Source organism: Tachysurus vachellii, chromosome 6 (genome assembly GCF_030014155.1).
Source record: "Tachysurus vachellii isolate PV-2020 chromosome 6, HZAU_Pvac_v1, whole genome shotgun sequence".
In the NCBI taxonomy this organism is placed as follows: Eukaryota; Metazoa; Chordata; class Actinopteri; order Siluriformes; family Bagridae; genus Tachysurus; species Tachysurus vachellii.
Genome location: NC_083465.1, coordinates 24,301,004 through 24,326,902, shown reverse-complemented (window position 1 = coordinate 24,326,902; position 25,899 = coordinate 24,301,004). Strand labels below are relative to the sequence as shown.

At 41.3% G+C, this 25,899-nt stretch overlaps 1 protein-coding gene across 1 annotated transcript; it reads right to left on the bottom strand.

Annotated features, from left to right (window-relative positions):
• On the bottom strand, nt 1-25,899 carry aimp1a (aminoacyl tRNA synthetase complex interacting multifunctional protein 1a). The gene is made up of 7 exons (XM_060873069.1): nt 25,832-25,899; nt 20,001-20,134; nt 19,726-19,839; nt 12,435-12,599; nt 7,922-8,121; nt 2,216-2,384; nt 1-267 (listed from the first exon to the last, which is right to left on the bottom strand). Coding segments are annotated over exons 1-7 (951 nt in total). The 5' UTR covers nt 25,834-25,899; the 3' UTR covers nt 1-100.

Here is a 25,899-nt window from a genome sequence, read left to right as displayed (position 1 = left end):
TGATCCAAATATTTTATTGTCATTTTAGAAATCCTTACAGATGTTAGACTCAGTCCTTATTAACTTCACGAAGTCCTGAGCTTCTCGAGGTTCTGGAGCTTTATCTGATGCCAGTGTTGCTCAAGGTTTGAGCTTTACAAACTCCTTTCCCGGCGACCTCGAAGGCGGCTCCTTTGTAGTTGGCCACACCTCGGTTATCGGTGCGCAAATCGGGTTGCACCTGCTCCCACACTTTCTTCTTGGGGTTCAGCTCTTTATCAGGCTCACCTGGATCAGACAGCAGAGACATAAGCATGTAAGCTGTTGGTGAAATACTAGGGACACTGTGGCCGGTGGGGTTGATTTAAAATCCTGACCGCTTTCAAATGATTAGTCATGCAAAAGACAGAATTTTTTAGCTTGTTATATGGATTCTCTGGCAACATGGATGTTATATGGATTGGCTGGCAACATGGATGTTATATGGATTCTCTGGCAACATGGATGTTATATGGATTCTTTGGCAACATGGATGTTATATGGATTCTTTGGCAACATGGATGTTATATGGATTCTTTGGCAACATGGATGTTATATGGATTCTCTGGCAACATGGATGTTATATGGATTCTTTGGCAACATGGATGTTATATGGATTGGCTGGCAACATGGATGTTATATGGATTGCCTGGCAACATGGATGTTATATGGATTGGCTGGCAACATGGATGTTATATGGATTCTTTGGCAACATGGATGTTATATGGATTGCCTGGCAACATGGATGTTATATGGATTGGCTGGCAAACACAGGCTACTTTTTAAACACGAGTTTCTTCACTTGTTACCAGGTTCAGTGCAGACACTCCTCTAAAGAAAGGTAAAACTGAGTGGTAATTATGCTGTTTAGAAAAGCACTTTCTAATTCCTTACATGTCACGAAGGCACTATAAAGCAATGTAGACACATGTAGTAAAATACCAGTTCTAACAACAATGCTACACAACTAGTTCAGCCTGTAGCCAACGTGAAAAGAGAAACTAAGGAACGGGTTGATTTTATTTATTTATTTATTTTTTAAACTTTGGAGCAGATCAAACTAAATGCTATGAAATGACCTAGAGAAGATCCTTTTTGGAATGATCTTGCATGAAAACTGCAATAAAAACCACAAAGCTGGCACACAACTCTTCAAAAGTTCAGCGCATTCTTGTAACAGGCATGATCTCTGGTGTGTACGGCTACGCCCCGGCTCTTGTCCCTTCTTAAGCCTCCGACATAACACCTCATAAAACGAAGGCGCCAAGAAGATACAAAGAGAACAAAACAATAACAAAAACGGTGTAAATTCAAAACTTTCCACGGCAATTCGTTGACTCGAGTTAGGACGGTGTAATATGTGGAGACAGTAGAAAGAGCAGCCTTGCTTAGAGATGATCCCAACATGCCTTCAATCAAGATAATAAATCCCTGACTTGCTTTCAGGCTGGCTGGAAACATATTGTAAAAAAAAAAAAACTGGAGGAAGAATAAGGAGGAAAAAAGCAGGAAGATGAAAGTTCTGCATAGCTGATGAGAGCGTGTTGGACAGAGATTCTCAGCGCTAATAGTTAAGTATATTGAACTTACTGAACTTGTTTTTAGTTTGATAAGTGCTCCAGAAGATCGACTAAGAGCTAAGACCTTTACAATAAACCTTCCTTAATTTGTTAAAGACAGGAAATGCTTCCATTTGCTCCCGACGTGCCTGGATAACAACACAACAACATCCTATTACTCTGATTAAGTCACGTCCTAGTTAGCATCCGCAGACCGTTTATCTCACCAATAAATCATGTGCACTAGCCTCGGAGAAATGAAGCAGACTTCCACTCAAACGTAAATACCATCTGTGTTGTTCTTGGACTTTTCAAACTCGTATGCTTGGCATGTTAAGATTCCTGATTTGCTCGCGTGGGCGATTTATTCGCTTCTCTGCGCTGTATTTGCTAAGTAAGAGGATAGCGGTACAATCGATCGTTAGTGTGCACTGATGAGGTTTGAGTAGGTGATGAAATCCAGACTTAATAGACTGTGAAGTGGAGATTCAGAGACATTTCTCAGACTTAAATGTCCTGGTGCCAACTGATATAAAGTGAGCGAATGTTTATACAAGGCTGAATTTCATGACATCACCCGACCGGCCTGAAGAGAGCGAGAGAAAAGAGAGCAGAGTGGAAGTGTAATCATTTTGCACCTGGAAATCCCTGGCAAGTGACTCGTTCCCCAGGTTGTGCACCGCTGGGTGGGTCCAGGATCTCCACCTTGTCCGGAGTGCTGGCACACATGACCATGGCCTGAGACACAATTCCTCTCATCTTAGCAGCCTTGAGGTTACACAGGAACACGGCCATGCGGTTCTGCATCTGTTGGAAAAACATGAACGACGTTATTGCAGCCAAGAGACTGTTATGTAAAGATCTCAACCCACTCTGTTAGAAAACAGCATTCCTCAGTGGTTCGTTTGTTCAGGGTTGCTGACTTCCAGAACGGGCAAGTCGAGTGTTTTGAATGGGGAAAAAAAAAAAAAAATCTACCAAGAACAACCTGCATATCCACATTTGATGAATATGTAATCTACAGTTGTACAAATGATGCATTCATTGGAGGTTTAAGTCGACCTTCTGGTTTAGACTTTTTTCAGGAGCATTTTCATTAGTAGTACTGGTTAATCTCTACTAAAACAGAGCGACCTAAGCTGTACGCTCCGCTTACATGCCATACACGTCATCATCTTGTAGATCATATCGCTACTGAGTTGAGGATCTGCTGTAAGTGCACTGCATTCTGAAGCTTTGATTTCACCAGTGCAACCAATCTCCAGCATTTCTACACTGAATTACTAATATGACCCCGAACGTAGCTAAAAAAATCGTAAGAAAAGATGATTTAGGCTTTTTATTTGTTTTTAAGAGCCAACAGATAACCGGGTGTCTGTGCTTTAAGAAACGTGCTTTAAGGTTCTTCCAGAGAGACAAGTCAAACAACCCTTAACTCTTAACAACACTGTCTCGGTACTGGATCAAATGTTACTTAGAATCCAAGCATTCTGACACTGCTGTGTTTTAAAACTTGTATTGTGGAACATCTGATCTTGCAAGTGAACATAAGATCGTGGGTTCATATCTTATCGAACGCAGAAGGGATATTAATGGAGATGCCTTCACCGCTAACATGTCAAACTATTGTGTAGCGGAGACACAAGAAGCAGGAAAAACCCTCGGTGTGATTCTGCAACTAAAAATCTATCTATTAAAAATTGTTTGCAGGTAAATTTATACAAATAGTCTTATAAACGGAAATTCGCTAGAAAATCGTATATACCAAATAAATATACGTAAATAACCGTCGTGCTCACATCACATTTTCTAGGAAACACTTTCTAAAACAAGCAAGTTTTCAGCTCTTCGAAAGCAAGGAAAATTACAAAAGCCTATTAATAATTACAGCTTCTTCATGACTTGTTCATAACCAGGGTTCCCACTCTTTTTCAGAGATCATTTTCCAGGACATTTCAAATTTAGCAAAAAAAGACAAGGATCACAGTAATATGTTCTTCTCTCCAGAAGTCTTAAAAACAACGTACACTTTATGGCTAGTACTTAATTATACTTTTAAAGACAATTTGTCATGTGAATGAAATTTCAACCTTTATAAAATAAAAAGAGCGCACATATTAATACCCTTTCCTTTCTCAGGCCAATGCCGTCATGCATGCTTTAGTTTGCTGTGCATTCCCCTTGCACATGATGTTCAGATTAACAAGGTTAATATAACCTGGTTACCCGTCACCATTTGCTGAAAACATTCGAGCACTTAAACCGTTCCTAGCAGCTGAAACCGCCGACACAAGACAGCGTCATCCGTCACAGCGAGATTAAACAGCATAACAACAAACCCGTCAAAACTCGGCGTCCCTGAACAGAGCGCTTTCTGTTACTAACGTTAATTGTTTCGACCAGAGTTGTAAACTGTTCTTTAAATGATCAAGAATATTTAAAAATAATAATTTTCCAGGACAAGAAGATTTTTTCCAGGACAGTTTATGTTTTCTCTCATTTTCCATGTGTTTTCCAGGACTGGAACATTGGTCATTAATTTTCCAGGATTTCCAGGTTTTCCAGGACACGTGGGAACCCTGATAACAAGCTCATTCCTGTATATACGACTATAAAAAAGTCGTTCTGTTGCAGCCTTCTGTTTCATCGTTCTTTAAAAAAAAACCCACAAATAAACACATCGTATTAATCGAAAGGTTTTCGGTCCTTGTGTCTTGTTCCTCGTGTCAGAAATATCACTAAAGCCTCCTTTCAAAACCGTTAACCTTTATTTCGAATGATATATTAATAAACGTCAATAATATTAATAAATAATGCTTAATAATATATGCTATATAAAAATAAATAACGGTATTATTAATAATTATGTATTTATTAAACTAGTGTGAAATTGTTCCTAGGTTTCTAAGGACCCCATGATTTTCTGGAAGATCCTTAACATTTAGGGAAGGAATCTTTTGATGATTTTTTTTTTTTTTTTTTTTTTTTCCAGCACAGGTTTTCCAGCACAAATAAAGCCTTCAAGTGAGGAATATAAATGATCAAGATGAATGCTAGCGAGGGAATTTTATAGCTGCTACGATACAAAATAGACGACAGGAACCAACTATTTTCATGGACGTTCCACAAAGCTATAAACCAGAAATTAATACCGAGTAAGTGACATTTTGGACAAAATCTGGGCAAATGATCGGTTTATTTCTGCCCTATAGCTAATGGAAACAGACCACAAAGAAGCCGCACTCACTTTACAGCACATTGGGACATTCCTGTTAAAGGTGCTGTTGGTAAAACTGGCCACGAAACCTCGTCTTCATCTTAAGTTTCTCAAATAAATTCAGAAGGCATATTACTCAAATCGAACTTGTTTGCTACGGACGTTTTAGCAACATCGTTTTATATAATTTGGAATTTTTACGCGGAAAGCCAAGTGACGCACACAGCGATATGCCTCAGTGCGGTTATAGGAATTAAAAGCACTCTCGGAACGCTCAAACCGAGCAGATCAGTGAACCCTGTTGTATAATTGATGGCTAATTACTAATTAACATTATTAACTTAATTAATTAATAACTCTAATTAAGAAGAATTCCGTTCAGGTGGGTAAGTAAATCATGTAACTAAACAGCACCTTATCGTGTAAGGTATATAGGTTCAAAAGAACAGAACAAGGTCACTGTTAAAAACAGATTATAGAAATGGAAGGAGATAATAAGGTTTACATTGAGGATGAGTGTATTACTCATAGCTCAGGTCATGTGATCACTTCTTAGCCCGTGAGAGTTCAATGTCAATGTCTGTGTAAACAGGCTCGACATACGAGAACTAAAAAAACCTGTCCACAAAAAAAAAAAAAGTTAGCAAGTTTCAAGTTAAGTCTGCACAGATTAAAATAAACACAAAGGGATTTAAAAAAAAAATCTAATATTAATATTAATCTTATTTTCTCTAGAGCTGCTTTGAGACAATCGCCAAGCAACGTACACATAAAATTGGCTTGAGTTTAATTAAACCAGCAAATTCATTCATTCATTCATTCATTTTCTACCGCTTTATCCGAACTACCTCGGGTCACGGGGAGCCTGTGCCTATCTCAGGCGTCATCGGGCATCAAGGCAGGATACACCCTGGACGGAGTGCCAACCCATCACAGGGCACACACACACACACTCTCATTCACTCACGCAATCACACACTACGGACAATTTTCCAGAGATGCCAATCAACCTACCATGCATGTCTTTGGACCGGGGGAGGAAACCGGAGTACCCGGAGGAAACCCCCGAGGCACGGGGAGAACATGCAAACTCCGAACCCCCAACCCTAGGGGTGTGAGGCGAACGTGCTAACCCCTAAGCCAACGTGCCCCCCTAAACAAGCAAATTCTAAAAACAAATCTCATGTAAAAACATGTAATAACTCATTTTTTCAAAAATATTTAAAATACACGTTTTAAAACAACACTAACGCTGTGAGGAATTTATTAAACGAATACAAAAACAAACACTGAAACCGAATTGAATTGAACATATTGAATGTTTTTGCACAATAAGCCCCAGAAAGTTCTAGAATAAAGAGACTTCAGACAAATTTAGCTTTTGTTCAATTATCGCTGTCTAAGCAGCATGCGAGAGACGGTCTGAGCAAAGCCTGCGACAGACTGGAAGGCTGTTCTCGGACGGACGCGCTGTTGTAGGAGTGGTGTATACACAAAGGAGAGCTCAGAGGGATGAAGGAGACAGACTTTCACGGGTGTAATTAAGCTTAGCGACCGAGCGCCAGGGGTCCCCTAAACAAATCGTAAACCAGAGGCTCCCGAATATGAAACACAGGCCGCTTGACTGAATGTGACGTGCGCCGTGGCAGGAGCAGGCCGGAGCTTGAAGGCCGTGTTACCACAGATGATTTGTTGTGATTTATTAAGCTTAATAAAACTCAAAAGACCTTTCAGTCAGTCTGTATAGACGTTAAGGGATTATGAGTCTAGTGCCAAAACACAGCTTTCATTTTACTATATATATATATATATATATTACAGAACTTACATGATTTCATGACTTAAAATAGATATGTGCAAAGAAAACAATCGCGGCTCGCTGCTTCGGTAAGGCTTGATTAAAGCTCGAGATGTGGAGTGAGAGAAGAAGTGAGGCTGTGCGGCTTCTCCAACATCTGAGTGTCTGAATGTGAGGAAGCTCGATTTGTGATTGGTGTTAAGGGTGAACTTTTAGTGTGTTCTGAACAAAGTCTAAATCAGACTGTTGTGTCTTTTCCTCCCCTTGTGGGAAGTGAAGTAAATCATTCTAAGCCTTCATAATACTGAAGCTCAGTGTATTTCATTTCTCTCCCTCTCCCTCCTTCTCCCTCTCTCTCTCCCTTCTCCCTTCCTTCTCACAGAGAGTGAGAGAGAGTGAGAGAGAGGGAGAGAGAGAGTGAGAGAGAGAGGGAGGGAGAAGGAGGGAGAGGGAGAGAGAGAGAGAGAGAGAGAGAGAGAGAGAGAGAGAGAGAGAGGGAGAAGGAGGGAGAGGGAGAGAAAGGGAGAAGGAGGGAGAGGGAGGGAGAGGGAGGGAGAGAGAGAGAGAGAGAGAGAGAGAGAGAGAGAGAGAGAGGGAGAGAGAGAGAGAGAGAGAGAGGGAGGAAAGGAGGGAGAGGGAGAGTGAGAGAGAGAGAGAGAGAGAGAGAGAGAGAGGGAGGGAGAAGGAGGGAGAGGGAGAGAGAGAGAGAGAGAAAGGGAGAAGGGAGAGACAGAGAGTGAGAGAGAGAGGGAGGGAGAAGGAGGGAGAGGGACACAGAGAGAGAGAGTGAGAGAGAGAGAGGGACACAGAGAGAGAGAGAGAGAGAGAGAGAGAGAGAGAGAGAGAGAGAGAGAGAGAGAGAGAGAGAGAGAGAGAGAGAGAGAGAGAGAGAGAGAAGGAGGGAGAGGGAGAGAGAGAGAGAGAGAAAGGGAGAAGGGAGAGACAGAGAGTGAGAGAGAGGGAGAGAGAGAGGGAGGGAGAAGGAGGGACAGGGAGAGAGAGAAAGAGAGAGTGAGAGAGAGAGATAGAGAGAGATAGAGAGAGAGAGTGAGAGAGAGAGAGAGAGAGGGGAGAAGGGAGAGACAGAGAGTGAGAGAGAAAGGGAGAAGGGAGAGTGAGAGAGTGAGAGAGAGAGAGAGAGAGGCACATAAAAAGAGAGAGTCAGTCAAGGAGAGAGACAGAAAGAGACAAGGGACAGACAGAGAGGGAAAGAGAGAGACTGTCGTCAAAGGAAGAAACAGACACAGAAAACAGCCTCTGAGAATTTGCCAATACTAAAAATACCCAGCAGTGTTGGTCTGGTGTTTGGTCCGTGTTGAGGTGAGTTACCTGCTCTAGCGGGACGTGTTTGACGAGGCCACTGACCACAGTGCGCAGAGCCGCTTCACCCACATCCACCTCCTCCACGTACAGCGCATCAGCATCCGGATGCTTCCTCGCCGTGACGATGCGGCCGACACGCAGGTCCAACCGAGACACGTCCACCTTCAGGTCCTCCTGCGGGGCAGGCGCCTTCTTCTCCTGTTTCTCTGTTAAACGAGTCGCACACGAAACAATTTAATTACCTCTGACTGAAAGCATGAAAGCTAACGTGGGGCAGTTAGCATGTCTTGTTGCACTTCCTCCAACATAAATATAATGCTAATTATAACGATTTGCACCATTAGTATAATTATAAGCAGAGCAGTATAATAAGTATTATTATGTCCATTATTATATGATGCCTTTCTCACAGAAACATCTTCTCAGCACTGACATGCAGTGAACAAAGCGATTACATCAGGGACGATTATCTAACTTGTAAATACGCAACGTTTTTATCGCGCACGTGCAGGATGAGGGAGAAAAGGAAGCATGTGGCGGCACTGGTGAAGCTGGCACAACCACATACCCATGGAACCGTCTGGCTTTTTAAAGAAGAGCGATTGTATTTTCTGAAGTGTTTTAAGATGGTGTGGAGCTTTATTTTTAGCCGTATCGCTCCCCTGAGAAACATTCCTCGACGTGCGCACGGAAACTATGCGGCCCGTCGTCTCCCCCTTTATACATCACCCCTAGAGTGTGTGCAAACACGCCCGCGCTTTGTATTGCTTTTAATACCAATCACGCACATACACGAACATACATGTTCCTACACACCCATGTGCCCACACACTATTGTTTTTCATTCCACACACACACGTTTCTAAAATCAGTACATCTTTAAACTGCTTCTCAGAAGCCAAAAGTCGTTAAATCGGTACCGGTTGTATTACATAAAGAATAAAAGGCTTTGTGTTGTGCAGATAAAAGAAAGCAAACAGCTTTATGCTGGTGTGATGTGAGCGTCTCAGGCGCTATTTTTAGAATAGAATAGAATAGAATAGAATTCAATGGAATAGAAGCCTTTATTTTGTCACGTGTACGTTACAGCACAGTGAAATTCTTTCTTCACATATCTAAACTTTGGAGGTTGGGGTCAGAGCACAGGGTCAGCCATGATACAGCACCACAGGAGCAGTCAGGGTTAAGGGCCTTGCTCAAGGGCCCAACAGTGGCAGCTTGGCCATGCTGGGGCTTGAACCTTGATCCTCTGATCCACAACCCAGAGCTTTAACTTTATCATGAGCCCTAATGTGTTGTTTTGTTTTTTTTTTACACCCTACAGTTGATTATTTATCTATATCCTGAACATTATTCCTTTTCTTTCGATGAAAGATTGCCAACGACGTTATACATTTCTTAAAAGAACGCCGCATCACACTTTTAGCCATTTATAGTCATGCTGTACATCGTGGAAAGGCATTCACTAAATTCCAGGGGTTTCGTTACCACGACGTAAAGGACATACTACGAAGGACAAAACAGTCATACGGTTAGATTTATTTTCGAAAACAAATAAACAACCAAAAACTACGGTTATGGTTAGATGATCAAATAGGCCACGCCTACCCGATGACGCAATATCTATCACGCTGTTCTGAAATCCCTGGAAATAAGTTCCTGCCATCTTGGAAAGTCTGTGAAACAACCTGGTTCCTGTTCAGGGTTCCCACTCTTTTTCAGAGATCATTTTCCAGAACATTTCAAATTTAGCAAAAAAAGACAAGGATCACAGTAATATGTTCTTCTCTCCAGAAGTCTTAAAAACAACGTACACTTTATGGCTATTACTTAATTATACTTTTAAAGACAATTTGTCATGTGAATGAAATTTCAACCTTTATAAAATAAAAAGACTGCACATATTAATACCCTTTCCTTTCTCAGGCCAATGCCGTCATGCATGCTTTAGTTTGCTGTGCATTCCCCTTGCACGTGATATTCAGATTAACAAGGTTAATATAACCTGGTTACCCGTCACCATTTGCTGAAAACATTCGAGCACTTAAACCGTTCCTAGCAGCTGAAACCGCCGACACAAGACAGCGTCATCCGTCACAGCGAGATTAAACAGCATAACAACAAACCCGTCAAAACTCGGCGTCCCTGAACAGAGCGCTTTCTGTTACTAACGTTAATTGTTTCGACCAGAGTTGTAAACTGTTCTTTAAATGATCAAGAACATTTATAATAATAATTTCCCAGGACAAAAAGATTTTTTCCAGGACAGTTTATGTTTTCTCTCATTTTCCATGTGTTTTCCAGGACTGGAACATTAGTCATTAATTTTCCAGGATTTCCAGGATTTCCAGGACGCGTGGGAACCCTGCTGTTATCATTTACGTCACCCCTTTTCTCACCCGACCAATAAAACATGAAAATGAGTCAACATCATCTGACCAATCAAGAATCAGACAGCACAATATCGATGCGTCTCGTTCCCCAGTGCTGACAATTAAATTTCTGCAGCGCATTTTGGTTTTCCAGACAATAGAAAGGTCACTGAAAGGCAGCGCAGCTGTTTTGCAGGTGCTCTGTAAGCAAACAGTAATATATTAAAAAAAATAAATAAATAAAAATTTTTCTCCCATTCCTGACTTCTTTGTGAAATACAGTAGGGAAGATAAATCAGCACAGCGGTCATGTCTGCCATGTGATATACGGGTTTCATATATTCGCTAACACTTCAAATCCACCAGCAGTTCAGTGTCCAACATCTGGACCATCGGACTGCCAGATTCTCATACACGACATGCTGTTTTCTTCCCTCTGAACGACTCTCCAGAAAGAAAAGAGACGGGTTGCTTCGACAGAAGACGTAGGAACGATGCTGATGATCGTTTCCATGATAAAATAGCACAGACACAGAACACAGAATCCCGCCGGCTTGTTTATCCAAAACCCATTCGAGCAGACTTAGGAGAAAATCAACCCCATGTTGCGTAGGGTTGGGAAACCGAGAACCGGTTCTTATTCAGAACCGGTTCTGTTTTTTAACAGGAACCGGAACCGCGCGGAATTTTTAAGTCTCGGTTCCAAACGCGGTTCCGATGCGATGACGGGCAAAGCGCTGGGAGCGGTCACTTTAAATAGCCACGTCTTACCTCATGTATATCAATTGTTTACACTGTTTACAGTCACACAACCAAATTAACGCAGTTTACCACAGAAATCGGTCACTCGCGCTGCTGTGTTGAGGTACGCTTTGTGTTAAACATGTCTAAAAAAAAGTCTAAAGTGTGGATTCATTTCCAAAGCTACAACAATGAAGCAAATCTACACCATCTGAGAGGGTTTTCTCCACAGCTGGAGATACAATAAGCCAGGAAAGGTCTCGTCTTCTCCCAGAGAAAGCAGACATGTTAATGTTTCTTCAGAAAAATTGCTAACTGTTTTGCTAAGTTGTAATTCTGAATGTTAAATTTGATGTTGGATTTATTTCAATTTAAATCGATATGAATTGAAATGCTCTGTTTAAAATATTTAAAGAGTGATTAATAAACACAAATGGAATTGTTTAATTATTTTTCACATTTATTTTATTATGGAATCGGAATCAGAACCGGGAATCGTAAGGCAGAACCGGAACAGGAACCGGAAACGGAAAATTTCTTTTGATACCCAACCCTAATGTTGTGTAAAACTCTGATTTTGTCCACAGATTTGTTTACAAGCTCCATCACAGGGTAGAAAGGTGTAAGTAAAAACTACACAATAAACGTTTCAAACATCCAGAACAGGAAAATGGTCATTTCCAGCAATTTGACGGGAGGTTTAAGGAGAGTACATGAGGGTGTAATTTTGTGACTGGATGGTGATTTCAGTAATAACGTACAGTAAACGGTTAAGAAACGAAATTACCGTGACACGTCCGTCGCGTACGCTCCACAGGATCGACGTTTTACTGCCGATCTGTTGCTCAAAGTGCTTCAACATGTCTGAATGATGACCAGTGAACAAAAGCCAAGTACAAATAGGAAAATAAAGGGGTGTGTGAGGGAGGGTTTGTCAGGAATGCCTTCAGGATGCCTTCACAGCCAACAAGTCTGGTTCTTCTTCTTCACCTCAAATGGCCTTTAACTATACTTCAAAACAAGAAGGAAGCTACAGTACAGGAAATTTGACCTTAAAAAAAAAAATTGACCTTACCGTGGCATGAAATATGTTTGTATCAAATCCAAAAAAAAAAAAAAAAACACCATCAGTTGGTTACAATGATAACACGACAAAAGTCCTACAAATATTCGAGCACTCGCTCTCGCTGACTCTTTGGACACAGGAACATTGGAATACTAGAACTTTTATCCAACAGTTTAGGAAACCCTGCATGCGGTTGTGAGGGTCAGGGGTGCACATACTTTTAGGTATGTAGTGTATGACTGAGGATGTGTTAAATGTTTGGAAAAGAATAGTCGATTCTGTCACCAGGATGAAACGAATCCACTATATATAAAATATTGTCCTGTGTCCTCAGACTCACCTTTCTTTTCTGCTTTAGCTTTGGTCTTGGCCTCTGTGTTGTTGGCTGGAGGGCTTTTAACAGCGGAGGCCGGATCTGCAGGAGCTGCTGTAGGAGACGTCTCTGGTGCTGATGGCTTAGAAACACACTGAGCGCTGGAGTCTTCTGAAGGCATGGGCACTGTCACTGAACACACACACACACACACACACACACACACACACACACACACACACACACAAAGACACACAGACACACACACACACACAAAGACACACACACACAAAGACACACACACACAAAGACACACACACACAAAGACACACACACACACACACAAAGACACACAGACACACACACACACACAAAGACACACACACACAAAGACACACACACACAAAGACACACACACACAAAGACACACACACACACACACAAAGACACACGCACACAAAGACACACGCACAAAAAGACACACGCACAAAAAGACACACGCACAAAAAGACACACGCACAAAAAGACACACGCACAAAAAGACACACGCACAAAAAAGACACACACACAAAAAAGACACACACACACAAAGACACACACACACAAAGACACACACACACAAAGACACACACACACAAAGACACACACACACAAAGACACACACACACAAAGACACACACACACAAAGACACACACACAAAGACACACACACACAAAGACACACACACACAAAGACACACACACAAAGACACACACACACAAAGACACACACACACAAAGACACACACACAAAGACACACACACACAAAGACACACACACACAAAGACACACACACACAAAGACACACACACACAAAGACACACACACACAAAGACACACACACACAAAGACACACACACACAAAGACACACACACAAAGACACACACACAAAGACACACACACACAAAGACACACACACACACAAAGACACACACACACAAAGACACACACACACAAAGACACACACACACAAAGACACACACACACAAAGACACACACACACACAGACACACACACACACACAGACACACACACACACACACACACAGACACACACACACAGACACACACACACAGACACACACACACAGACACACACACACACAGATTTTAGCTTCTCAAAGTCTCTGCACACAATGTGTCATTTTTCTGACTGCTCTTTCCATAACATAATGATTACCAATGAACTTCGGGGTAAACAGAGAAAAAGAAGGAAAAGAAGGAAAACACCAATCTAGCTCAGGGCTTCAGAGCACAAACAATCGACGCAGTGTTTTTCTTTCACATCATGACTGCAGCATATTGCTTTTCATCAGCACATAAATTCCAGAATGCAGAATACAACAAAACAGCCACAATGAATAGGGACACACTTTATGCATCTCTCTCACTCTCTCTTCTTTCTATACTACACAGAAATGGCATGAAGATGGTTTCTGAACACCCCACCCCCCCCACCCCACCCCACTTTGATTTACAGCATAGTACAAATTGAAGAAGAAAAAAAAATCCAAATATAATGGATCACGTTCGCTTCGTCACGTCTGGCATCTCGGTGTGAAAATGAGTCGACTCTGAATCAACCAGACTGAATCAACTGAACAGGCTTTGAGTTTTTGGTTGTAAAGAAAACGATCCAAAGCACCGAGCTGTAGCGCTACAGAAATGTCGTGTCTTCTGTAGATTTGGACCGACGACCAAAAATAGAGCAAATAAACAGTGAATGTGATGCACAGAATGTTCTAAAGTTTTTATTTATATAATTACATAATTGCTTCTTTTGTGCTGGCTCTGTGTTCTTCACGCTCGGGTGATTTCTGTGATTTCTACACACACTTGGCAAAGGTTTGTTTACATTTTTCTGCCGCCCTTTTTTCTGACAAATGAATGAAAGATTTTACGAGTGCTTTTTCAGTACCACACACTCCTCCGTCAGGGATTTCTTCTTTTTTTTTCCCCCGTTTTGGTTTGTTTAGTTACGTGCAGTGTGAAAACAAACTCTGATTCTGACGGCAAACCAAGGACATTAAGCGTCGGCATTCGGACACGCGATTTCGTCATCGCCCAAAAAAAAAAAAAATAAAAAAAAGAATTTAAAATACTTAGCAGAACTCAGGACTTTTTGGTGTAAATATAATTATTTAGAAGCTCTATACTCTCATCAGCACATAACACCTTACCTGAGTCAATTGATTTTAAACAGCACGACGCCAAACAGCGGTCATTAAAAGAAGAACGAAGCAGTTTTATAGCAAATCCCTTCAGTGTAGAAAAAGAAAAAAACACAACAACCTGTATTTGTGGACAAAACTTTGCCACTTAGTGTGTTTTTATTTCATAATTCATCGGTACAGGCATCAAGGCAGGATACACCCTGGACGGAGTGCCAACCCATCGCAGGGCACACACACACACACACTCATTCACTCACACAATCACACACTACGGACAATCTTCCAGAGATGCCAATCAACCTACCATGCATGTCTTTGGACCGGGGGAGGAAACCGGAGTACACGGAGGAAACCCCCGAGGCACGGGGAGAACATGCAAACTCCACACACACAAGGTGGAGGCGGGAATCGAACCCCCAACCCTGGAGGTGTGAGGCACCGTGCCCCCCGAGTGACTTACAATTTATTTCAATTTATCTCTCAATCATCATCACTTATCTAACATAAGAAACTATAAATATTACTAAAATTACACGATTTGTTAACTTATTTGTTAGCCGACCTGGGTTACATCTCACAGATAACAAAAAATATCGTTCCATCCTGCTCATGTCGCACCCGGTCAAATTCATCCCTTCAGATAAAGATACATTTCCTCTCTCTTATATTTTCATAATATTTGTTACTTCATTGCTTTACCAGGAGCTTGGACAGGGCGTGAAGGCTTGAGAAATCAATCAATCCATCCTTCCTTCATTTTTCTCCACACAAACGAATCACACAGCCTTAATATACATCGTATCAACATCATAATTTATACGTAGGTGCAGTATCTAAGCCACTACGAAAAAGTGTCTCTATTGTTAGCTCTGTCAAAGCACACAAAAATAGATGTGAGGCTACGACTGTTCTACCATAATACACATTCAGACAATAGCAGGTTGTTTAGCAACAACCTGCTATTAAATCTTAGTGTATTTAAGTCTATTTTTGTATTTTGATGACTCCGAGCTGCAGTAACAAACCCAATTCCCCCCCTGGGATTAATAAATGATTCTGAATTAAACCAGTTACTGTGTCTATATATTACTGCAGCTAAAGTAAATGAGTTTATTGCTATAAACTCATTTAAAAGTAAAGAAGGGGAACTTTACACTGTTCGCACTTTGTTCAGCCGTGCTGATTCGGTGTCACTCCATAAGTGATGAAGAATCTGGTAGTTGAGAAGACTACCCCAAGCTCAGAGGTGTCTTATGCCCCTTTTCCACCGAGGCAGTTTGAGTCCTGGTTCGGAGCCTAATTTAGAACCAGTTCTTTCTTTTTCGACAGCCAAAGCACCGGGTCTGAACCAGGAAAAGTGGTTCTTAAGTAGCACCAAAACGTTGCTGGTCTAGACTTAAGAACCGCTTGTGTCAGGGGCTGTGGGCGGGGCTGTGGGCGGGGCTACTGTTAGGACATTTGATAATATACCTTAAGTATACTAATGTTTAATACACTTTTACTTTACCGCAATATGATACATTATCGGCACACATGATAGTAGGTAGCTACATGCTAAGGCTAACTTTTTTCTGTGTTAATGATAAAATAACGTTATGTACTTTCTCGATTACAACCTCCGTTTATACAGATTACATGGAGCTGCACGTACACGTTGGATTCGCCGCGTTTGGGTGTTAATGTAGGTTCACAAAGCCATGAGCATTAACAGTAAAGCAACATCCGCCATTGTTGATGTGGTTTGTGTTTGCCGCTGCTGCGCTAACGTTGCTGGGAGACGTGACACGTATACAGTGACGTCAGACTCGGCCCTGTGACGGCTCTCTAGCCGATGGAAAGGCAAACCGGTTCTTAGAAGGTTCGCCAGTGGAACCAACTTTGTACCAGCACCAGCGCTAGCTCTGAACCAGCACTCGGTTCTTTTTGGTGGAAAAGGGGCATTAAAGGCTTCTGGCTGACGTAGGCAGTTGCAATGTCAACACATTAGCCTTTGTTTCACCTCTACATCAAGTAACTATAATTAAATAAAAATAATCTGGTTTGTCCAGCTTTCTCAACTCCTCATCTGTAGCACGGACGCTTCGTTATCTTTGAGGAATTGAACAGAATTACCCAAGAGCAAAGAGGCCAGACTAAACCACAGTGCTGGAAAAAGCTCATTACTTCTTACTGTAGATGTCTCAAAGCTGTAAACAGCACCAATTCCCCTCAGCTCATGTTCGGAGAAACAGCTCAGGACTTTTTGGTGTAAATATAATTATTTAGAAGCTCTATACTCTCATCAGCACATAACACCTTACCTGAGTCAATTGATTTTAAACAGCACGACGCCAAACAGCGGTCATTAAAAGAAGAACGAAGCAGTTTTATAGCAAATCCCTTCAGTGTAGAAAAAGAAAAAAAAACAACCTGTATTTGTGGACAAAACTTTGCCACTTAGTGTGTTTTTATTTCATAATTCATCGGTACAGGCATCAAGGCAGGATACACCCTGGACGGAGTGCCAACCCATCACAGGGCACACACACACACTCTCTCATTCACTCACGCAATCACACACTACGGACAATTATTCCAGAGATGCCAATCAACCTACCATGCATGTCTTTGGACCGGGGGAGGAAACCGGAGTACACGGAGGAAACCCCCGAGGCACGGGGAGAACATGCAAACTCCACACACACAAGGTGGAGGCGGGAATCGAACCCCGACCCTGGAGGTGTGAGGCACCGTGCCCCCCGAGTGACTTACAATTTATTTCAATTTATCTCTCAATCATCATCACTTATCTAACGTAAGAAACTATAAATATTACTAAAATTACACGATTTGTTAACTTATTTGTTAGCAGACCTGGGTTACATCTCACAGATAACAAAAAATATCGTTCCATCCTGCTCGTTCCACCAGCCGTAAAACCTGGTACATTATTATCTTTTTAAATTCCACTGCACTGACCAAACCCAAAGCCTGCTCATCAAGCTCCATGCTTATGATTCAGCTGCATAACTCGAGCAGCTAAACGATTCGAAGACGACTCGTCGATTCGGTTTTAATTAGAAAGAGCCTCAGGGTGCGAGCGAGCGAGCATCAAGAAACGGGAGAAATAACAAACTCGAAGCCTTCGGGCGGTGACTGATCCGTCAAACCCGCGTACGGCCTGATTGCGCAGAGCGTAGACTTCCTGAGATAGCTAAACACCACTGGTGTGTGGAGCAGCTTATTTTTTTGTTCATTATGATAATTCTTTGTTTACTCAAGCTAACTAGGGGCCCTTCAGAGAGCAGACGGCGTGAGACTTTAGCGACGCCGCGGTGACTCGGATCGGCCTGCCTTCATACGAATGAAGAATAGAGAACTCTGTGATGCCTGATCTTTTTTACAAAACAAAAGACACTTCTCCTTGATCCCTGATTAGGCTCTTATGCTCCAATTAACTAACACAATCGGATAAATACCAAACAGCAAAAAAAAAAAAACCCGTAGTCCTACATTATTTATAAACCGTCCAAAAATAACAAAGATGAAATGAAGCCTTTTAAAAAGAAGGCCAAATTGCTCGTTTGTTCCCATTCGTCTGCTCTGGAAAGCATTACTTAAGTGTTAACGATGAAACGGCTGCTTTTATTCGCATGTTAATGCGAGGCAGAGGCTGAGGGTGATAGGAGATTTGCTGTTGAGTCACGCAGACCTGCTGCGGAGCTTCATTAGCAGAGCAGCAGAGGAACTCTGGACAGAATTTTCTTCTTGGTTCACAGTGAAGGATCATGGAAGCGAATGATCCCTGATTCATTCGTTATGTTACCTGAGTCAGTTTTGGCACTGATGCTGGTGGCATCTTTCGATTTTAAGGACCTGCTGGTTGATTTAGGGGCTTTTTACACCTGGTCACTTCATGTGTTTTCTGTGATCCGATAGCTATCCGATGGTAAAAAGACCAGGTCTAAATGCCCTCCGAAACGTTTTTGAGACGGATATAAATCCGATGGTTCAAACCACTTCAGGAGGTGGTCTGGGACGCGTTTCAGATGAAACTGGACAGGTGTAAATGAATGTGGTTGTTCAAGCCACATACGTCAGCACTATACTCCTCCCAAACAGAAGTACGTCACTCGCAAGTGACTCACGAGTCGTGCATCGCGTATACACCAAAGTGTGTTCCATTTCAATTACCCCGGAAATGAGGTAGAATATATGTGCATTTTGGGCGGGAGTAGAAAGATCGGATCGATATCCGATTCACCGAGACGCATTTATGTGGCCTAATGTAAATGGAACAGTTTTAACAAATCAGATAGCTATCAGATCAGAGAAAACACATGAAGTGACCAGGTGTAAAAAGTCCCTTAGAGACTCGGGAGGCCGAACTACTGTGACACGGAGTGGGCGTGGCTTATAATTAAAGTCAGCCACGCCTCCTGGTTGCAAATCATAGCGGGAGGTTACAGAGATTACTTTGTGCCGTTTGGAGTCAATATTGGACGTTTGTTCGCGAACACGTCTGTCTATTTACTGCGTCTTATTAGTCCGTGTCGTCTCACCTCAGCCAGCGAACCTTTCCTAAAAGTGAAGCTGGCTTGCTAACTAAATTAAATAGATATATCACAGCCAGCTAACGCTAGCTATCTAGGTCACGATCTTACTAAAAAATCTTCTAGAGGATTAGATAATGGCTCTTACTTTTCTTTCATTTAATCAGTAATCCATCAATCTGACGGTTTTAAACCTGATAAACGAAATTTTATTCAGATTATAACCGAGTAGCATCACAATGCTAGGCTAATCGGGTCTTTTTGCAACCAGAGCGAGTCGTGTTTTGTTTTTTTTCCACAGCTCCCAAACCATCTGTTCAGCTGCAAACAGACAGCAGCCTATAAAACGTCTTTCTTTCTTCTCCTCCAGCTTGAATTTAATGAATCCTAACACAAAAGAAAGTCAGTTCCTCGATGCTTGTGTGTCTCTATCTTCATAACAAGGTTAATAAAATGCACGTCTGTTGTTGGGTTCGATTTAGAAATGAATGTTTTTTTCCTCCAGAGTGTCAAACTGATTTACTCTGAAGTGCTTGATTTGGACTTTTAATGCACTTTCAGGTGCATTTACCTCCTCTCCTTCTTTCCTTCTCCAGGAGCTGGCGCTTCAGTTCTTCGATCTCCTTCTTCAGCTTGCCGTTCTCCACCTTCAGCTTCTTCTCCTCTCTCACGGTGGCCTGCACCACTTCATCCGAATAAAAGACACATTTTTTTATTCTTTTTTAAAAAAAAAGGAGACAGTCATGACTACACAGACAAATGGCATGTGTGCGAGTGGTGCGTGTGAAAGTCACGTCTGTGTGTGTGTGTGTGTGTGTGTGTGAGACGGGTTTCCCCGACACTCACTGGCTTTTTCTTTTAGCAGCTGGACCTGCTGTTTGAGGTACTCGATAATCTGATCCGCCTCGGCGGCCCTCTGCTCCAGTCTCATCAGTGAGGGGGTGTGGCCTGACATCCTGAATAAAGAGCGTGCTAAGAACCTGGAGATACAATAGGAAAGGAAGAAAAGAAGAAAAAACAAAAAAAAAAGAAGAAGAAAAGGAGGTCAAACATCAAACTCAACAGAAATGTGTCGAGATGGATGTAAAATGAAATACTCTGGAGGTCACTTCAGTGCTGGTTGAGCCAGGGATAAGTGTGTGTGTGTGCGTGTGTGTGTGCGTGTGTGTGTGTCTGAGACTTCCAAAAGTAACGGCCCACGCTCTCTGTGCAGCTGTCCAAACACAGAATCAGCATCTTTCCGTCTCTCTGTCTCACAAACACGCCACACACACACACACACACACACACACACACCTGGAATCTCTATTGTTACCGGCTAAATATGAATGTTTATAGCAGCCAATCCAAGTCCTCCGTTTCCACTTCAAGGCTTAAAGAGAAGAGGAATCTAATTGGCCGCCGCGTGTGAAAAACCCGACGGCCTTAACAAGTTCCAGGACAGGCCCGTTCCAAACCAATTCTGCATCGGCGAAGCAAACCATATGCCACAGAAATGAAACACGCTGCCCATCTTCCAGCTCTCGGCTAAAAGCCGCGGGCCGAAATATTAAATCAGTGCTGCTGTCTGGACGCCACGGTACCAAAGCTAATATGTGTGAGGTTAAGATGCTTTTTGAGCTTCAAAGGCTCTCGAGCTTTTGAATCACGCTCAACCAAAAAAAAGAAAAAAAAAAAAAGAAAACAAGGACATAACTTTGGCAAGATGTCATCTCTTAAAGAATGGAGGGGAGGAAAAAAAAAAAAAAAAAAAAAAAACAGGAAGGAAATCAGGGGAATTTTTGTTGTTGTCGTCTTTTACAAGGCCCAGGAAGAGAGAAGAAAATGTCTTAACACGTAGTACAGGGTGGTGCTGCAAAACAACAGCTGGCGCTGGATGGAAATTAAAAACACAAAAAAGGGCTGGAGTTGATAATGTGTATGGATCAAAGTCTCCTGTTTTTTTTTTTTTTTCCCTGTAAGCCCTTGAATCGATTTAAGCGAGGCCCACGGTGGAAGAGTTTTACGAGAGTCACGATGTTTTAATTCGCATAACTCTTGGAACCGAGCCGTGCACTGCCGGATCACAAAACCTCCGACCTCTAGCCCGGTCGAGTCTGTCTTACTCAGCAGTGCTTTGTTCCAATCCCAGGGAAAAACTTGAATTAAACAGAAACAAAAATGAAAATAGATCGTCATGTCAATCAGAATTTCCTGGATGTTGATGATCACATGTTAATTCTAAAGATTAATATGCGGGTGGATTTGTGTAGCTGACAGCAAACAGAAGCAGAAACACAAACAAGGCCATCATAATGTGTGTGTGTGTGTGTGTGTGTGTGTGTGAGACATGCATTACAGTCACTTTAGGTACAAAGCTGCAAATATAACACTTTTTTTTTTTTTATATATATATATATGAGACATGTTTCTAATAATCCCTGATCCGCTGCAGATACGACTCCGTCACCACACCAGCGTCCGCAGAATTCCAATAAACGGAATGTAGACCAAATATTTCCCCTGTTTTTCCCCTGCGCCGCAGCGCTTTGAGGAGAAGCACCGGGCCGTAAGAAAGAGCGCATCTTTGTGGCCTGTGTGAGGTTTCAGCTCTCGAACATGGGGGATCGTGTGAACACCCATCAAGACCCTGCGCGATGCTGCCAATCTGCAGGGCTGCTGTGAGCGTTTAATCCGCCGCGGCAAGTCGACAGGATGAAACACCCGCCCGCTGAGCCACAATGAAAACAGCATGGCGCACAGCTGGCACTGGAGATTGGCGTGATTTCCAGGGAAGTGCTAAAGGAAGTTCCTGATTTAGCACGCTTTTATGCAACTCCACAATCATCACTTTCACTTGCAAGGAGCTGTCGTATTTGGTTAGATCTCTCTCTCTCACTCTTTGACACACACACACATACACACACAGGTGTTTAATGGGGGTAAAGGTAGTGTCTGCATAGATATTCAAATATCTTATTAACTATTTGAAAAGAAAAGCTGAAATAACTAATTGTGTAAACATAATTATCCACATGAGGTCAGTAGCTGTGTCCCAAATTACACACTATACACTATACACTAATCATCTAGTGTATGACTATTACATTTATGACATTTGGCAGAAGCTACAATTTTATTTCATTTTATACAACTGAGCAATTGAGGCTTGGGGCCTTGCTCAGGGGCCCGGCGATGGCAGCTTGGGGCCTTGCTCAGGGGCCCGGCGATGGCAGCTTGGGGCCTTGCTCAGGGGCCCGGCGATGGCAGCTTGGGGCCTTGCTCAGGGACCCAGCGATGGCGGCTTGGTGGACCTTTTTTCTTCTTTATCTAACAAGAACTAGAAACTGTTTCCAAGTCGATATCATATTAAATTAAATACTTAACATCCGATATACTTTTGTTTCTATAGCAACAACCCGCAGAGACGCAACTCGTACAGCAAACGCTCCGAACAAATGCGTTAAAAAAACGTCATTTACTTTAATAGAACAGACGCAACAACAAGCTGAAGTTTATCTTATTAAAAGAGAGAATAAATGCAGGTGAGGGAGCGATGAGGGAAAGTCTAAACAAGTACTAATATCTTTCTCTAAGGCCGCGTTCACACTGCAAGTCTTAATGCTCAATTCGGATATTTTGCTCAGATCTGATTTTTTTTTTTGGCTGTTCACATTACCTTTTAAAATGTGGCTTATATCAGATACCAATGTGAACTGTTTGCTGTTTCGAACTGACCCGCATGCGCAAACGAACAATAACAATGACGTCGCACGCAGCACGCCGTTGCGCTAAAGTTGGCGAGGTTATGGAGGATGTAAGCATTTTCGCTTTTCTTTCTAAATGTTTGTGTAACGGCAGCACAGAGACGCAGTGTTTTGAAAATTTTCGGATGTCGAGGGCAACTTTTGATTATTTGATCCATTTTGTAGGCGTAGTCACGTTTGTGTGCGTACTCGCCGGCGCATAATTGTGACGAATGTCGATGTAGATTGACGTAAAATTCTAATTATAAAAATTGTCTAATAATTATAAAAATTGTCTAATTATAGGAACTATTTAAAGGTTATCTATACAAAAGTTGTTGCTTCTATAGTTAGAAAATAAAACAATATTTTAAATTTATTTACAAAACTACAGAAATTTATTTTTTTTGTATTTTTTTTTTTTTTTTTTAGTTAGAACGCTGCCTAAATGCACTCTCTCTCACTCACTCATTTTCTAACGCTTATCCGAACTACTTCGGGTCACGGGGAGCCTGTGCCTATCTCAGGCGTCATCGGGCATCAAGGCAGGATACACCCTGGACGGAGTGCCAACCCATCGCAGGGCACACACACACACTCTCATTCACTCACGCAATCACACACTACGGACAATTTTTCCAGAGATACCAATCAACCTACCATGCATGTCTTTGGACCAGGGGAGGAAACCGGAGTACCTGGAGGAAACCCCCGAGGCACGGGGGAGAACATGCAAACTCCACACACACACAAGGCGGAGGCGGGAATCGAACCCCCAACCCTGGAGGTGTGAGGCGAACGTGCTAACCACTAAGCCACCGTGCCTCCCCTGCCTAAATGCAGAGCTATAAAATTATTAAATATGATCTGTAAAATTATAGACAAAAGTAAAGATAAAGTTAGAAAGTATTGAAATTTATTTATAGAAAATGATCATTTCTAGTTAGAATATATCGAAATATCGTTATCTATAGAAAGTTTTCATTTATATCGTTGGAAAGCATTGAAAGTATGTTCTATAGTTAGAATAAAGTCTAACTAAAAATCACTAAAAGATATCATTTCTATAGTTAGAAACTATTGAAAGTTATTTTTAGCACTATAAAAAAATGAATTAGAAGTTTTTTCAACTACACAGCTATAGAAATCAGAATCAGGAATGAGACACACAATGACAAGGAAAGTGAAACTAGGTCTATACATTCACTATAGTTCTATAGGAAAGGTCTAGGAACCTATAGTTCTACAGTATACGAAAGGCATTATAATTAGAAACGACTGAAAGTTATCTTTAGCACTATAAAAAAATTAGCTAGAAGTTTGTTCAGCTACACAGCTATAGAAATCAGAAACTACTAAAAAGGTCTATACATGCACTACAGCTAGTTATTTTTATTATAGTAAGTGAGAGAACAACAAAGAAAACTGAAAACAAGTATTAATGTCTTTTGGATGATCTATAACATTAAACAAAGTTATAAATGGGTAAAAGTAACGCAAAAAAAAAAAAAAAAAACTTCCGCATGTGTTGTTACAGAAAAAAATGCAACTTTGCCTCAGGTTGCATCATACAGCAATGTCTCACAATGTCTACAACAGCACGTCCTCAAATGCTTTAGGTATAAATCAGAAATAATATTTAACCATGATGCACTGGTTTAAAAGTAATAAATAAAATGAATATAATTGAATCAATTGTACCAAGAAAAGGGTTAATATCTTTTTTATAATCACAAATAGTTTCCATTCTCGTATGCTTTCAAACCAAAAGTGAAAGGACTGAAATCCTGGGTGTGTGAAAGGACAAATAATAAAACAAGAAAATTAACTAGGTATAGTCTTGTATAGTCTTGTATAGTCTTGTATAGTCTTGTATAGTCTTGTAGTCTTGTATAGTCTTGTATTGTCTTGTATAGTCTTGTAGTCTTGTATAGTCTTGTATAGTCTTGTATTGTCTTGTATTGTCTTGTATAGTCTTGTATAGTCTTGTATTGTCTTGTATAGTCTTGTATTGTCTTGTATAGTCTTGTATAGTCTTGTAGTCTTGTATAGTCTTGTAGTCTTGTATAGTCTTGTATTGTCTTGTATAGTCTTGTAGTCTTGTATAGTCTTGTATAGTCTTGTATTGTCTTGTATTGTCTTGTATAGTCTTGTATAGTCTTGTATAGTCTTGTATTGTCTTGTATAGTCTTGTATTGTCTTGTATTGTCCTGTACAGTCTTGTATAGTATCTATTGTATTGTCTTGTATAGTCTTGTATAGTCTTGTATAGTCTTGTATTGTCTTGTATAGTCTTGTATTGTCTTGTATAGTCTTGTATAGTCTTGTATTGTCTTGTATAGTCTTGTATTGTCTTGTATAGTCTTGTATAGTCTTGTATTGTCTTGTATTGTCTTGTAAAGTCTGTACAGTCTTGTATTGTCCTGTACAGTCTTGTATAGTATCTATTGTATTGTACTGTATTGTATTGTCTTGTATAGTCTGTATTATCTGTATAGTATAGTGTTATTATTTATGTTTGTACTTTTGAGAGTCACAAACAGCTGGAACCAAATTCCTTGTGTGTGTCAACAACAACAACACACTTGGCCGATAAACCTGATTCTGATTCGGAACTGTTGATTCATTTATTTTAATAACTGACTACAACGAGTCCTATGATGCAATTTAGACTGAAGTACAAATAGCTTCCTGCCCCACACCAAGTGCACAATGTAGGGTGCATACAACATGAACCCAAACCTACTATAGTGTAATTGTACGGGAAGCAGGAAGGCGTTTGAGAGCGACCCCGTGCACCGTGACATAGCAGGGTAGCATGTGCAAGTCTACTGAATGTTTATCAACGATCTCCTGGGTTATTCAAGCCTAACATTCACCTGTAAGTGTTTTAACAACATTTACAAATGTCACACGGATTAAAAAAGATAAGATGTGTGTGAATGTACTTACATGCAAGAGCGAGAGCAGTAGTTAACGCAGTCTGTCGCCTTTCCTCTTCTACAACGCCGCACGATGAT